Source organism: Salmo trutta, chromosome 8 (assembly GCF_901001165.1).
Source record: "Salmo trutta chromosome 8, fSalTru1.1, whole genome shotgun sequence".
NCBI classification, from domain to species: Eukaryota; Metazoa; Chordata; class Actinopteri; order Salmoniformes; family Salmonidae; genus Salmo; species Salmo trutta.
The window spans coordinates 7,593,072-7,606,663 of NC_042964.1; the positions used below are offsets into that span (position 1 = coordinate 7,593,072).

Below are 13,592 nucleotides of genomic sequence, written 5' to 3' on the forward strand. Positions count from 1 at the left end.
TATGACTCTGGGCCTACCTGCCTCCACCATGTTCAGGTCTATGACTCTGGGTCTACCTGCCTCCACCATGTTCAGGTCTATGACTCTCGGCCTACCTGCCTCCACCATGTTCAGGTCTATGACTCTCGGCCTACCTGCCTCCACCATGTTCAGGTCAATATTCTATTCTGTTCCTATCCTTTTTCTTACATTAAGAGGTTCCACAAGAGGATAGTTTCACTTCAGGGAGAAAGAGCTATTGACAATTGAACACACTTTATTTGCAAGGCTAAAATTGTATTTTATTCATTGGCAGCTGTGTACGTTGACAAAATTTCCCCAACCAAGTCAGTTTTAGTGATATAATCACCTATATAACATAACTGGAAGATTTAGACCTAGATTCAATCCAGACTTTGGAAGATATGTGCTATAGCACAATTTAAATTTAAAGGCAATGTTCCCGCTGTTCACAGAGACTGCAATCACGGTAAATGCTGCATCTGTCGGCTCAATCAGAAATTACTTTAACATTTCAATCCCACTGTAACGTGGTACTTTCATGATACAGAGGAAATCTAGCCATTAAGAATCTTTTGGGATCTCTGTAGATCTAGTGGATCTCTCAGTGGATATCTTACGCGGCCTGGGCCAGACCAACATTGTTGTTCTGCCTGTCAAAGATCGCATAGTACTGCCTGATGAAGACATCTCCAAGGATCCAGAGCTGCTGAGTTCCACCGTTACCAAAACCAGTCATGCAGCCGTTGGAGTTCTACAGAGAGAGAGAAATACAGAGATATAGAGAGAGAGGAGGAAAATCAGGCATATGTGGCCCTTTGCTCCTAGGATCTAAAAGAAAGGTCAAGTCTCAGATGTACAGGTACTCTGATGAAGGAGCTTGCTACCGAAACACATCAGCATTAAAGATCAGATAGGTCAGATAAGTTGTATGTAACAACATGTGTTTCAGTAGACTACCTGGGAGGTGTAGGCGGAGGCAGAGATGGTGAAGGCGTTTCCGTTGAGGGTGAAGGTCACATCGGGCATGTTGGGGATGTTGTTGCAGTTCACGGCAGCCTAGGAGAGGAACAATAACATCATGTTATAGTTTATTCTGTGGTTAATCAGAGGAGAAAAAACAACAACAAGAGAAAAGGTTTATACCCTTTTCACACTACAATGCCGTCCCAACCACAATGTGCTGTTTCAGATATTTGCTCTTCCCACTTGTTCGTTTTAGCACGGTCGTTCCAACAACATGGTCGTTCCAACAACTAACAAGGCCGGGCAGCTTAGTACAGCTTGGTTTGGCTCGGCTTGGTTCTGCTCAGTAGTGTGAAAAGCCTTATAGTTGGACATCAGTCAGTGTGTGTGTGTGTGTGTGTGTGTGTGTGTGTGTGTGTGTGTGTGTGTGTGTGTGTGTGTGTGTGTGTGACTCACGTCTCCATACTGGTCAGTGGTGGCTCCGACCCAGCTGTTCATGTTGCTGATGTCAGTGGTTGGCCCAACGATCAGGGAGGTGCCGGTATCTATGATAGCCTGACACCCACCATTGCAAGCCACTGTGTTGCCGTTGATGGTAACGCTGGAAGGACAAATACTAGTTGAGTTTAACTGTTCTTCCTCTCTTTGGTTGTTTGTATATTTCTTGCTTTGGGGTTTTTGTTGTTAGCAAATAAACTTCAACTTGCTAAGTGCACAGCAAGATTTAGTCATAGGCTCCAGACTTGAAGTAGGTTTGTTCATTTGATGTACTGCTTCAATGAATTCTGGGTGATTGCATGAAAGAATGATACATGAATATTGGTATGGATATGGACCAGGATATAGGCGCTCTGTGTGGACTAGTGTACCTACCTGTCCATGTTGATCTGCCAGTAGGTCTCAGAGGACAGGGGGATCCAGGTGATCTGTCCGGTGTAGTAGTTAGACTCAATGTTTCCGAAAGACACCACACTACCCTCTGCTGAGTTTCTATTGGAGGAGGAGAAAGGTCAACAAGGTTGTTCTTACATTGTTATTTATTAATATCACAACTAAGAGAAAAGGCCACCTCCCATCCAGGTATATTTGTACAGTGCAGTTACTATGTTACCCGCTCAGGTAGACAGAGAAGAGGTTCTGGGAAACGAGGCCCTGGGTCATCATGTTGTCAAAGACGGGGGTGGCCCCAGAGGCCGCCAGGTTGGGGAAAGCCAGGCCCAGGATACCGTCGGCAACCATGTTGGCCATGAAGGGAGCCTCGGTCTGACTGGCACCAAAGATCTGCTGAGTCACAGAGATACCTCCCACCTGGAAACACAGAACACAAAGCATCAGTCACTGGGCACCATAGAAATAGAATTACTTGAACAGGTTTTCCCATTCAATTGATTGGTGATGTGTGGACCGGCAGCCATATTGAGTGTACCCAAAATAGTAATTATAATTCTTTGCTGACTATACTGGAGTCAGTTATTAATATACTTGTGTATTTTTTTAGCATGTGATGTTAATAAATGGGACTGCTAGGGGATGGTGGGTGCTGAGTGGAAGACTATTTGGGGGTTGTATTGTATGTAATGTACAGTATGTAATTGTATGTATTATAATAATGTGTAGCTAGCTACATTTACATACCGAAACAGTGTCGTATGCCAGCTGTCCAGTCATGCTGCCAGTTCCGTACTGAATAGAAACAGGCTTGTTGGCCCACGAGAAGGTGCTGGACTGTGCAGGGTTGAATTCGGCATGGTTCTCTATTCAAAACATGAACGTGTTTATTAAGTACATACCATACCATTGCAAAATGTAACATTCATTTATTCATTGGTATTGAGCTACTCTCTACAATCCATGCTCTAAATGGGACAATATAAAACTACATTCATCCTACTCTATGGTTTTATTGTGTTGAGCGAATCCCGTTATGCTGTAAACCTTAAGGTGTTCACCTCAGCCCCTAACCTCAACCCACAACAAAGTCTCTCATTCTCTGGCTAGGTACTCAAACTGTTTTTTGCAAGTCTGTCACAAGAGACTACTCAGAAAAATTTGGAAATATAGCTATTCTCCAATTCCACCAGTATTCTTCATACCCCTACAGTATACTCACGGCAGGCCTGGCTGGAGCAGTAGACAGAGGGAACCCAGAGGTTGGAGGAGCCGGTGTCAAAGATGACGTTGAAGGACTGGGGAGGGGTTCCAATGGAAATCACGCCATAGTAGGACAACTGCAAGGAGACGATGAAACAGAGATGTACTGGAAGTCAGGGTCACACAAGTGAACGTTTCAGAGTACTATGAAGAAACAGGTATTTGGTTAACTACGTAGCTAGTTACATTTCAAGACGCATGGCTATATGCTCAACTCTAAGCTCATAATTCATTTGATCATGCCGGTGTACATTTCATTTAAGAAAGACATGAACACAAACAGTAGAGCCAATGGGTTCAAACTATGCAGTCACAATATCCAACATGCAATGACATTTTTGAAACAATAATCATACAGCCAATAGACTAGGCTGGTCCCAGGTCTGTTTGCGTTGTCTACAGGGCATTAGGAAAGTATTCAGACCCCTTGACTTTTTCCACATTTTGTTACGTTAGTCTTCTTCTAAAATGGATTAAATAGTTTTTTTCCCCCCTCATCAATCTACACACAATACCCCATAATGATAAAAAATATATAATCCATTTAAGAATAAGGCTGTAGCGTCACAAAATGTAGAAAAATACTTTCCGAATTCACTGTAGACAACTCCCATGTTCATTGGCAATGTAGAAAAAACTGATTTGGGACCAGTCACCAGGCTAATGCTATAATATATCACCATACTGCTTCTGTCTGTGCCTTACATCAGCGTCGTTGGTCATAGCCTCATCACCAGTCTGGTAGAACTTGGCCATAGGGTTGTAGGGGAACTTCAGCCTGGTCTCCTCCCATAAACCCTTCTCCATCAGGGTCTCTCTGGCAGTCTTCCCCTTGATCAGAGAGATCCTGAAAACACACAATCGCAATCACCTTTATTCGCCAATTACATGTACCAGGAATTTGACCTGGTGAAATGGTGCTGACAACAATAAGCAGAATTTGAAGGAAAAAAATACAAAAAACGAAGAAAAGAACAGGACTGACTTGGTATTACACTCGGAGAGGGCCACTAGGGCACACAGGACGACAGCCCACTTCATCATGGTTGCTTCTGGTTCTTCTTGGACACAGTGAGTGAAGTTAGAGTAGGAGAACCCAGGCCTTATATACAGTCATCCTGGACACCAGGACCCAATCCACAGCCAATCGACCATGTCATACAATGTCAAGCAATCTGTGTGTCCCAAAATGGCATGCTATCCCCAATATAGTGCACTACTTTTGAATAAGGCCCATATGCCTCTGGTCAAAAGTAGTGCACTGTATAGGGGATAAAGTGCCATTTGAAACACAGATGATAACACAACTTCAGATAAGAAAAGTGCGATGTGGTTAGAAATACAAAATGCCTATGAAGCAAAAGTAGATATGCTTTGGAACAGTTTTAATTGAACAGTCTGTCATTATCTAATCTTGGGAAACAAAGTATAGCTGGATGCTAGTCTGTGCCATGGTGGCGTCAGCTCAGATAAACCTAGGGTTTGGCAAAGTGGGGTAAGAAAACATTTTTGGGAAGTTGAAGCTCATGTACTGCATTTATACACCATTTTACAACTCTAAAATGCTATTTGGAGAACAGCAAAAAACAACAACAAAGAAGATCTCAGCCATTAATTACCACCGCAATATCAGGATTAAAGGTCTGTGGAACGGCATATACAAAACATTAGGAACCTAATATTGAGTTGCGAAATAGATGCATAATACAGGCTATCAAGTCACAACATGGCCGACTTCAAATGTTGGCATCCAAAGGCGGCGTGTGAGTTTCAACGTTTGTAGAAGCAATTTTTTTACCATAAAATTGCATCTTTCTATTAAAGGATTACATGCATTTATCATCGCATTTTCAGACTTATGTAAAATAGGCTACCGCTCCTAATGTGATAAGTAGATTGCATAGTCATAATTTAGGCTAGTAATATAACTCAATCACTGTTAGAGAAAACAAAGCATGTCTGAGCGCGTACTGACAGAGTAGGCATAATCAGAGACCTTTCTTCTCCTCTCTTTGTACTGGAAAAATGTGGCCCTTTATAAACACGTGTGTGCTTAGTCAAGTTCAAATGATGAAAAATGTCTTCCTCAGCTGGGATCGATCCCCCTCTAGGCCAGTGTTTTCTTCCCAGGCGTAGTGCAAAGCATTATCGCTGGGATATGAGGTTACACCAGGGCCTGATGTTAAAAGTGTTGTTTTTTAAGTACGAAGTGATAGAAATGTATTCCTATGTTCACCCTGTCCACATGCTCTATTCATACCTGGGCCAAGTTGTGCCAAGAGACCACTTTTTTTGGACCAGCTATGTTTTCAAAAGGGTATGTTTACATGGATTCTGATTATTCCCAGGGATACACAACATCCTGAAATATATATAGATATCTTTGTTAGTTAGAATTATTACGGTTAGAGCATTGGCCAATAACCGAAAGCCGACAAGGAGAAAAATCTGTCGTTAACCCTAATTTGCTGCAGGGGCACCGTACTACTATGACTGGCCCTCTAAAACAACATATTTCACTGCACCTATCTGGGACTAAGTAATGCTGAATGTAAAAAAAATGGCTCAACATACCCCACTCTCTCTCCCCTAGTACTCAATGAATGGCATTGCATTATCCTTTGCTGTACTTTTTCATAATCTTATCAAAAGGTCCCATGTTTCCATTTGGAAAGTAGAGTAGCTTGCCGTTGCCATTTGATATCAGCGTTCATCAACAACACAGCAATATACAAAGAAAAAGGTTAAATACAAATACAACACGAGTTTATCTACATTATTAATGAACAAATGGTCTGTAATCAGGCGCTGTTTATCAGTACATTAAACAGAATGTCTGAAGGTGTAGGTCTTTTAACCAGTTATTAACCAGTTATTAACCAGTTATTAACCAGTTATTTTTCTAACATAAAGATGACTGATTAATAAACATCAGAAGGCAGCTATGCACTATTTTCTCAGTCAGTCATGACTTGTTTTTACAATCAGATCGTTCACAATTATGTTTCTATACCCACAACATACAGTACCAGTCAAAAGTTTGGACACACCTACTCATTCCAGGGTGTTTCTATATTTGTACTATTTTCTACATTGTAGAATAATAATGAAGACATCAAAACTATGAAATAACTCATATGGAATCATGTAGTAACCAACAAAGTGTTAAACAAATCAAAAAATATTTTAGATTTGAGATTCTTCAAAGTAGCCACACTTTGCCTTGATGATAGCGTTGCACACTCTTGGCATTCTCTCAACCAGCTTCATGATCAAGACAAAGGAGATGATTGTGGACTACAGGAAAAAGAGGTGCTGTGTTCCTACCATGTTGTGTTGCTACCATGTTGTTGTTATGTTGTGTTGCTACCATGCTGTGTTGTCATGTGTTGCTGCCTTGCTATGTTGTTGTCTTAGGTCTCTCTTTATGTAGTGTTGTGTTGTCTCTCTTGTTGTGATGTATGTTTTGGCCTATATTTATATTGTATTTATTTTACAAAATTAATCCCAGGCCCCCGTCCCCGCATGAGGCGTTTTGCCTTTTGGTAGGCCGTCATTTTCAATTTTCGCCTAAAATGACATACTTAAATCTAACTGCCTGTAGCTCAGGCCCTGAAGCAAGGATATATTCTTGGTACCATTTGAAAGAAAACACTTTGAACATTATGGAAATGTGAAAGGAATGTAGGTGAATATAACACATTAAATCTGGTAAAAGGTAATACAAAGAAAGAAAAAAATGTTTTCTTTGTATTTTTTGTACCATCATCTTTGAAATGAAAGAGAAAGGCCATATTGTAGTATTCCAGCCCAGGTGCCATTTAGATTTTGGCCACTACATGGCAGCAGTGTATGTGCAGTTTTAGACTGATCCAATGAACCATTGCATTTCTGTTCAGAACATTTGGGGCGGCAGGTAGCCTAGTGGTTAGAGCGTTGGACTAGTAACTGAACGGTTGCAAGATCAAATCCCCCAGCTAAGGTAAAAAAGCTGTTGTTTTTCCACTGAGCAAGGCAGTTAACCCACTGTTCCTAGGCCGTCATTGAAGATAAGAATATGTTCTTAACTGACTTGCCTAGTAAAATAAATAAATAAAAAGACTGCCCTAATTTGTTTATTAATAACTTTTCATGTTAAAAACTGTGCACCCTCCTCAAACAATAGAATGGTGATATTTCACTGTAATAGCTACTGTAAATTGGACAGTGCAGTTAGATTAACAAGAAGTTAAGCTTTCTGCCAATATCAGATATGTCAATGTCCTGGGAAATGTTCTTGTTACGTACAACTTAATGCTAATCACATTAGCCTACGTTAGCTCAATCATCCCGCAGGGGACCGACCAATCCTGACTTGCCTAGCTAAATAAAAGTTTTAAAAAATGGAGGTAGTCACCTGGAATGCATTTAAATTAACAGGTGTGTCTTGTTAAAAGTTAATTTGTGGAATTTCTTTCCTTCTTAATGCATTTGAGCCAATCAGTTGTGTTGTGACAAGGTAGGGGGGTATACAGCAGATATCCCTATTTGGTAAAAGTCCAAGTCCATATTATGGCAATAACAGCTCAAATAAGCTAAGAGAAATCACAGAAATCATTACTTTAAGACATGAAGGTCAGTAAATCCGTATCATCTCAACAACTTTGAAAGTTTCTTCAAGTGCAGTCGCAAAAACCATCCGGCACTATGATGAAACTGGCTCTCATGAGGACTGCCACAGGAAAGGAAGACCCAGAGTTACCTCTGCTGCAGAGGATAAGTTCATTAGAGTTACCAGCCTCAGAAATTGCAGACCAAATAAATTCTTCACAGAGTTCAAGTAACAGACACATTTCAACATCAATTGTTCAGGGGAGACTGCGTGAATCAGTCAAATTGCTGCAAAGAAACCACTACTAAACGACACCAATAAGAAGAAGAGACTTGCTTGGGCTGAGAAACAAGAGCAATGGACATTAGACTGGTGGAAATCTGCCCTTTTGTCTTATGAGTCCAAATTTGAGATTTTTGGTTCCAACCGCTGTGTAATTGTGAGACGCAGAGTAGTGAATGGATGATCTCCTCATGTGTGGTTCTCACCATGAGGAGGTGTGATGGTGTGGGGTTGCTTTGCTGGTAACACTGTCTGTGATTTATTTTGAATTCAAGGCACATTTAACAAGCATGGCTACCACCGCATTCTGCAGCAATACGCCATCACGTCCTGTTTGCGCTTAGTGGGACTTTTCAACAGTATAATGACCCAACACACCTCCAGGCTGTGTAAGGGCTATTTGACCAAGGAGAGTGATGGAGTGCTGCGTCAGATGACCTGGCCTCCACAATCACCCGACCTCAACCCAATTGAGATGGTTTGGGATGAGTTGGACCCATTGGCGAAAATCTGAAATCAACTTTGGAGGGGACAATTACATGACATTTTCTCAAGAGCAATTCCTGAGGGGGACACCAAAAGTAGTGCTGTAAAACATAGCCTACATTGTAATATGGTAAATGTATATTGAGGAACCAAAGAAATAAGGTGTTTGCCGTACTCCTAACTACCGGTACCCAAAACTACACAACTAATCACAACAGCAATACCATTGCCTTTAACAAATCTTAGTTCAGTCACCAGTTTAAGTTGAGAGTGGGGGTATCCATGGCATTTTCCAATTATGTTCCTATTTTACAAGTCAAAAAAATTGAGAACCTTTCATAATGTTGCCAAACAAAGACTCAACAAACTTACCTGAGACTCCCTGTCTCTGCCAGTCTGTCCCTGCATATCTGTCCCCAACTCTGCTGTCTGTGTGCCATCTGTTGCCTGCTCTGCCTAATGACATCATTGTGAAACATTTCCATTAGAATTTCATTTCTTTCTTATGAACATTTGATCAACTAGTCTTTGAGATATTAGCCTACTAGGGTTCTTACTATGCGTTTTGGTGTACTGAAAAATACTCAGATGTCCGTCTTTTATTTTTCTGCCATTTTTCTACCTGGCTGGCTGGCTACACACACACACAGTGTGTAGGTTATTTACAGTAGGAGATGGGCTTCTATCATCTTCAATCATTCTATTTGGGCTTCGATCTAAAAGGCAGCTAGCAAATGTGAAACGGATTAAAATGACAAGAGTTGACAGCTGTATGAGTTCACCATTTACACAACATATGCTGCAACCTTTTGTAATTTTAATAGTGTTTCATATTGGCTGGCTTCCAACAATAGCTGAATTTGCAAAGCTAGCGAGCACCAATTCAGTTTCAGTGGTGTTTGCTATAATCTTTGCTACCCGGGTTAAATAAAGGTGAAATAAAATAAATAAATAAAAGTTCACTTGCGACAATTTAGCTTTTGCAACGAGACCATTAAATATATTTAAGACAATGGTAGAAAAGAGTGTAGTTCTGTTCAGTTTGGATTTCAGTTTATCGCTAACCTTATCACAGGGACTTTGAAGCACTAACTTACATCATCTGCATGCTGATTCCATCTTTGACGCCGCCACATAACTGGAATAGGTACTAGCTAGCTTAATAGTTAATATTTGTGCGCTAGCTCTGCAAATTCAGCTAGTGTGTGTGCGCGATTGACTGGACTAACCTCACGTCAGTTACGTGCATTGAGTACCTTTCAGACAGTAGATACGACCTCTCTGTTACCTAGCAAGCTAAGGAACTGGCAGTGGATCAAACCATTGTGAGGCAAAGGGTGGGGGGGTTGCAATCTTTTGAAACTTAAAAACGCGCTATTAAGTGTCTATAATCAGCACAATTGCTTTCATTGCGTATTATTAATATTATTTAAATTACATAGTTATGTTTCAGTGATATATTGGGGGGGAAAAATCATATTTTTCCCAGGATGGGGGGGTCGTGTCCCCCCCGTCCCCCCTGGGATTTCCGCCCCTGGTTGGACCGCAGAGTGAAGGAAAATCAGCCAACAAGTGCTCAGCACATGTGGGAACTCCTTCAAGACTGTTGGAAAAACATTCCTCATGAAGCTGGTTGCCAAGTGTGTGCAAAGCTGTCATCAAGGCAAAGGGTGGCTACTTTGAAGAATCTAAAATATATTTTGATTTGTTTAACACTTTTTTGGTTACTACATGATTCCATATGGGTTATTTCATAGTTTTGATGTCTTCACTTGTCACGTCCTGACCAGCAGAGGGAGTAGTGGTGTAGTATTTTGGTCAGGACGTGGCAGAAGTCTGTATGTGTTGTCTAGTATGTCTGTTTCTGTGTTAGTCTTGTGACTCCTGATCAGGAACAGCTGGGGATCGTTGTTCCTGATTGGGAGTCATATATTTAGGAGTATGTTTGTCACTTGGGTTTGTGGGTGGTTGTGCTAACACTGCTAGTCTTTTGTTTGTACGTAGCATGTTAGCATGTCGTGAGTTCGTGTTTATTGTTTTCCTGTGTATAATTTGCTTTAATTTATTATTCTTTACATTAAAAGATGAGTATCCACATTCCGTCTGCAGTTTGGTCCATACAACACGGCTTCAACAGTTATGACATCACTATTATTCTACAATGTAGAAAATAGTAAAAATAAAGAAAAACCCTTAAGTGAGTAGGTGTGTCCAAACTTTTGACTGGTACTGTATGTTGAATAAAACTTTGTTGTGGCCTCATTTGACATTGATTCTAACATATTTTAGTCATAGGAAAGGGTCCCTGCTCATCTGCGTGCATGTGTCTTAGGCATTCTGCAAGGAGGCATGAGGACTGCAGATATGGCCAGGGCAATAAATTACAATGTCTGTACTGTGAGACGCCTAAGACAGTACTACAGGGAGACAGGACGGACAGCTGATCGTCCTCACAGTGGCAGACCACGTGTAACAACACCTGCACAGGATCGGTACATCCGAACAGCACACCTGCGGGACAGGAACAGGATGACAACAACAACTACCCGAGTTACACCAGAAACGCACAATTCCTCCATCAGTGCTCAGACTGTCTGCAATAGGCTGAGAGAGGCTGGACTGAGGGCTTGTAGGCCTGTTGTATGGCAGGTCCTCACCAGACATCACCGGCAACAATGTCTCCTATGGGTCACAGTTTTGTCTCACCAGGGGTGATGGTCGGATTCGTGTTTATCGTTGAAGGAATGAGCGTTACACCGAGGCCTGTACTCTGGAGAAGGATCAATTTGGAGGTGGAGGGTCCATCATGGTCTGGGGCAGTGTGTCACAGCATCATTAGACTGAGCATGTTGTCATTGCAGGCAATCTCAATGCTGTGCGTTACAGGGATGTTTACATCCCTTTTAGTGAGCATTTGTCAAGATAATCCATCCACCTGACAGGTGTGGCATATCAAGAGGCTGATTTAACAGCATAATCATTACACAGGTGCATCTTGTGCTGGGGACAACAAAAGGCCACTCGAGAATTTGCAGTTTTGTCACACAACACAATGCCACAGATGTCTCAAGTTCTGAGGGAGTGTGCAATTGTCATGAAGACTGCAGAAATGTCCACCAGAGCTGTTGCCAGATTAGTCAATGTTCATTTCTCTACCATAAGCCACCTCCAACGTCGTTTTAGAGAATTTGTCAGTACATCCAACCGGCCTCACAACCGCAGACCACGTGTAACCACGCCAGCCAAGGACCTCCACATCCAGATTTTTCACCTGTGGGATTTCTGAAGGGAGGGGGGGTTGGGTGCTGAGGAGTATTTCTGTCTGTAATGAAACCCTTTTGTGGGGAAAAAATATTTCTGATTGGCTGGGCCTATGCCCTCTCAGGCACACACGCTGCGCCCCTGCCCTTATATGAACTGCAACTCAGCAAAATCTTTAAAACTGTTGCATGTTGCTTTTTATTTTTTGTTCAGTATAATATTAGACATCAAATGTTGAATTGTAGACATCAAAAGAGTTAACAATTGCTTCCAGCAGCCTGTGGGCCATCAAAGTTTTATCTGGTAAAAGATTACAGAAAATGAAAACAGACTATGTAAATGTTCATTATTAAAGGTGCAATCTGTAACTTTGTGCTCATAACCTTGTGCACAAACAATCAAAGTGATCAAAGCTCCATATGAACTAAGCAGTGTCTTACCCTGGTTAAGACCCCACCTCCTCTGCAGTCGTAGACACTCAAAGCAGAAATGAAACTACAGGTTGCACTTTTAACAACATCCTTCAAATAGCACCATCTGTTGTCTGTGTCTATATCTCTACAATAAATACTGCAATAGCCCTTTATTTCACTAGGCAAGTCAGTTAAGAACAAATTCTTATTTACAATGATGGTCTACCCCAGCCAAACCTGGGCCAATTGGACACCGCCCTATGGGAATCCCAATCATAGCCAGGTGTGATACAGCCTGGAATCAAACCAGGGTCTGTAGTCCCACCTCTAGCACTGAGATGCAGTGGATTAGACCGCTGCGCCACTCGGGAGCACAGAGCAACTTTATATCTGTTTGGGTCAACTGCACTAAAAAAAGAGAACACATTTTGTTTATTTTATATTTTTGTGATGTTTGATTAGCCATACTTCTCTTCTCTGACATTCAGACAGTATGTCTGTAGTGCAAGTATGGCCAATTCCGGTCTTGGAGCGCCCCAGTGTGTCCAACAGGTTTAACACACACTACTCCTGCTTGGCTGGAACAAGTACCTAGTACGACACACAGTTGTAGGATCATCATTGAAACATTAGGGGGTGTCAGGTTTAGATGAACACTACTACAGACCTCTGACTCACTTCACTTTAGTGGTCGTATGAGCTGATCCGCCCATTAAACACCACACACATCTTCAGACACAACTATATACCATCTGTCTCTCAGGAGAAGATCACTCACTATAAGGATCCAGACAAGCAACAGTTATCCATGAAGCTGTAGTCAGAGAGACTGTGGATGATGGGTTGTCTCATGGTTACTGGGGTTCTCCTTGTGATTCTACTGTTCCATCCTCCAGCAGCTCAGAGTAAGTTTACCATCTATGTTTAGTATGTTACCATCTATGTTTAGTATGTTACCATCTATGTTTAGTAAGTTCACCATCTATGTTTAGTAAATTTACCATCTATGTTTAGTATGTTACCATCTATGTTTAGTAAGTTTACCATCTATGTTTAGTATGTTACCATCTATGTTTAGTATGTTACCATCTATGTTTAGTATGTTACCATCTATGTTTAGTAAGTTTACCATCTATGTTTAGTATGTTACCATCTATGTTTAGTATGTTACCATCTATGTTTAGTATGTTACCATCTATGTTTAGTAAGTTTACCATCTATGTTTAGTATGTTACCATCTATGTTTAGTATGTTACCATCTATGTTTAGTATGTTACCATCTATGTTTAGTAAGTTTACCATCTATGTTTAGTATGTTACCATCTATGTTTAGTATGTTACCATCTATGTTTAGTAAGTTTACCATCTATGTTAGTAAGTTTACCATCTATGTTTAGTAAGTTTACCATCTATGTTTAGTATGTTACCATCTATGTTTAGTA

The 13,592-nt window shown here is 41.2% G+C and overlaps 1 protein-coding gene across 1 annotated transcript; it reads right to left on the reverse strand.

Annotated features, from left to right (window-relative positions):
- Positions 1–255: 255 nt before the first annotated feature.
- Positions 256–4,199, reverse strand: LOC115198119 (pepsin A-like). Its single transcript, XM_029759818.1, has 9 exons — positions 4,103–4,199; positions 3,823–3,964; positions 3,077–3,194; positions 2,602–2,720; positions 2,078–2,274; positions 1,840–1,956; positions 1,423–1,567; positions 961–1,059; positions 256–754 (listed from the first exon to the last, which is right to left on the reverse strand). Exons 1-9 carry the CDS (start codon positions 4,159–4,161, stop codon positions 617–619), a joined length of 1,134 nt encoding a protein of 377 aa, XP_029615678.1. The 5' UTR covers positions 4,162–4,199; the 3' UTR covers positions 256–616.
- Positions 4,200–13,592: the final 9,393 nt, after the last annotated feature.

Coding starts and splice junctions, on each gene's coding strand:
- LOC115198119 (XM_029759818.1), bottom strand. CDS start 4,161: ATGATGAAGTGGGCTGTCGTCCTGTGTGCCCTAGTGGCCCTCTCCGAG. Junction 1,568..1,839: donor TGGCAGATCAACATGGACAG/GTAGGTACACTA, acceptor TTGTCCTTCCAG/CGTTACCATCAACGGCAACA. Junction 1,060..1,422: donor CCACTGACCAGTATGGAGAC/GTGAGTCACACA, acceptor TTCCTCTCCTAG/GCTGCCGTGAACTGCAACAA.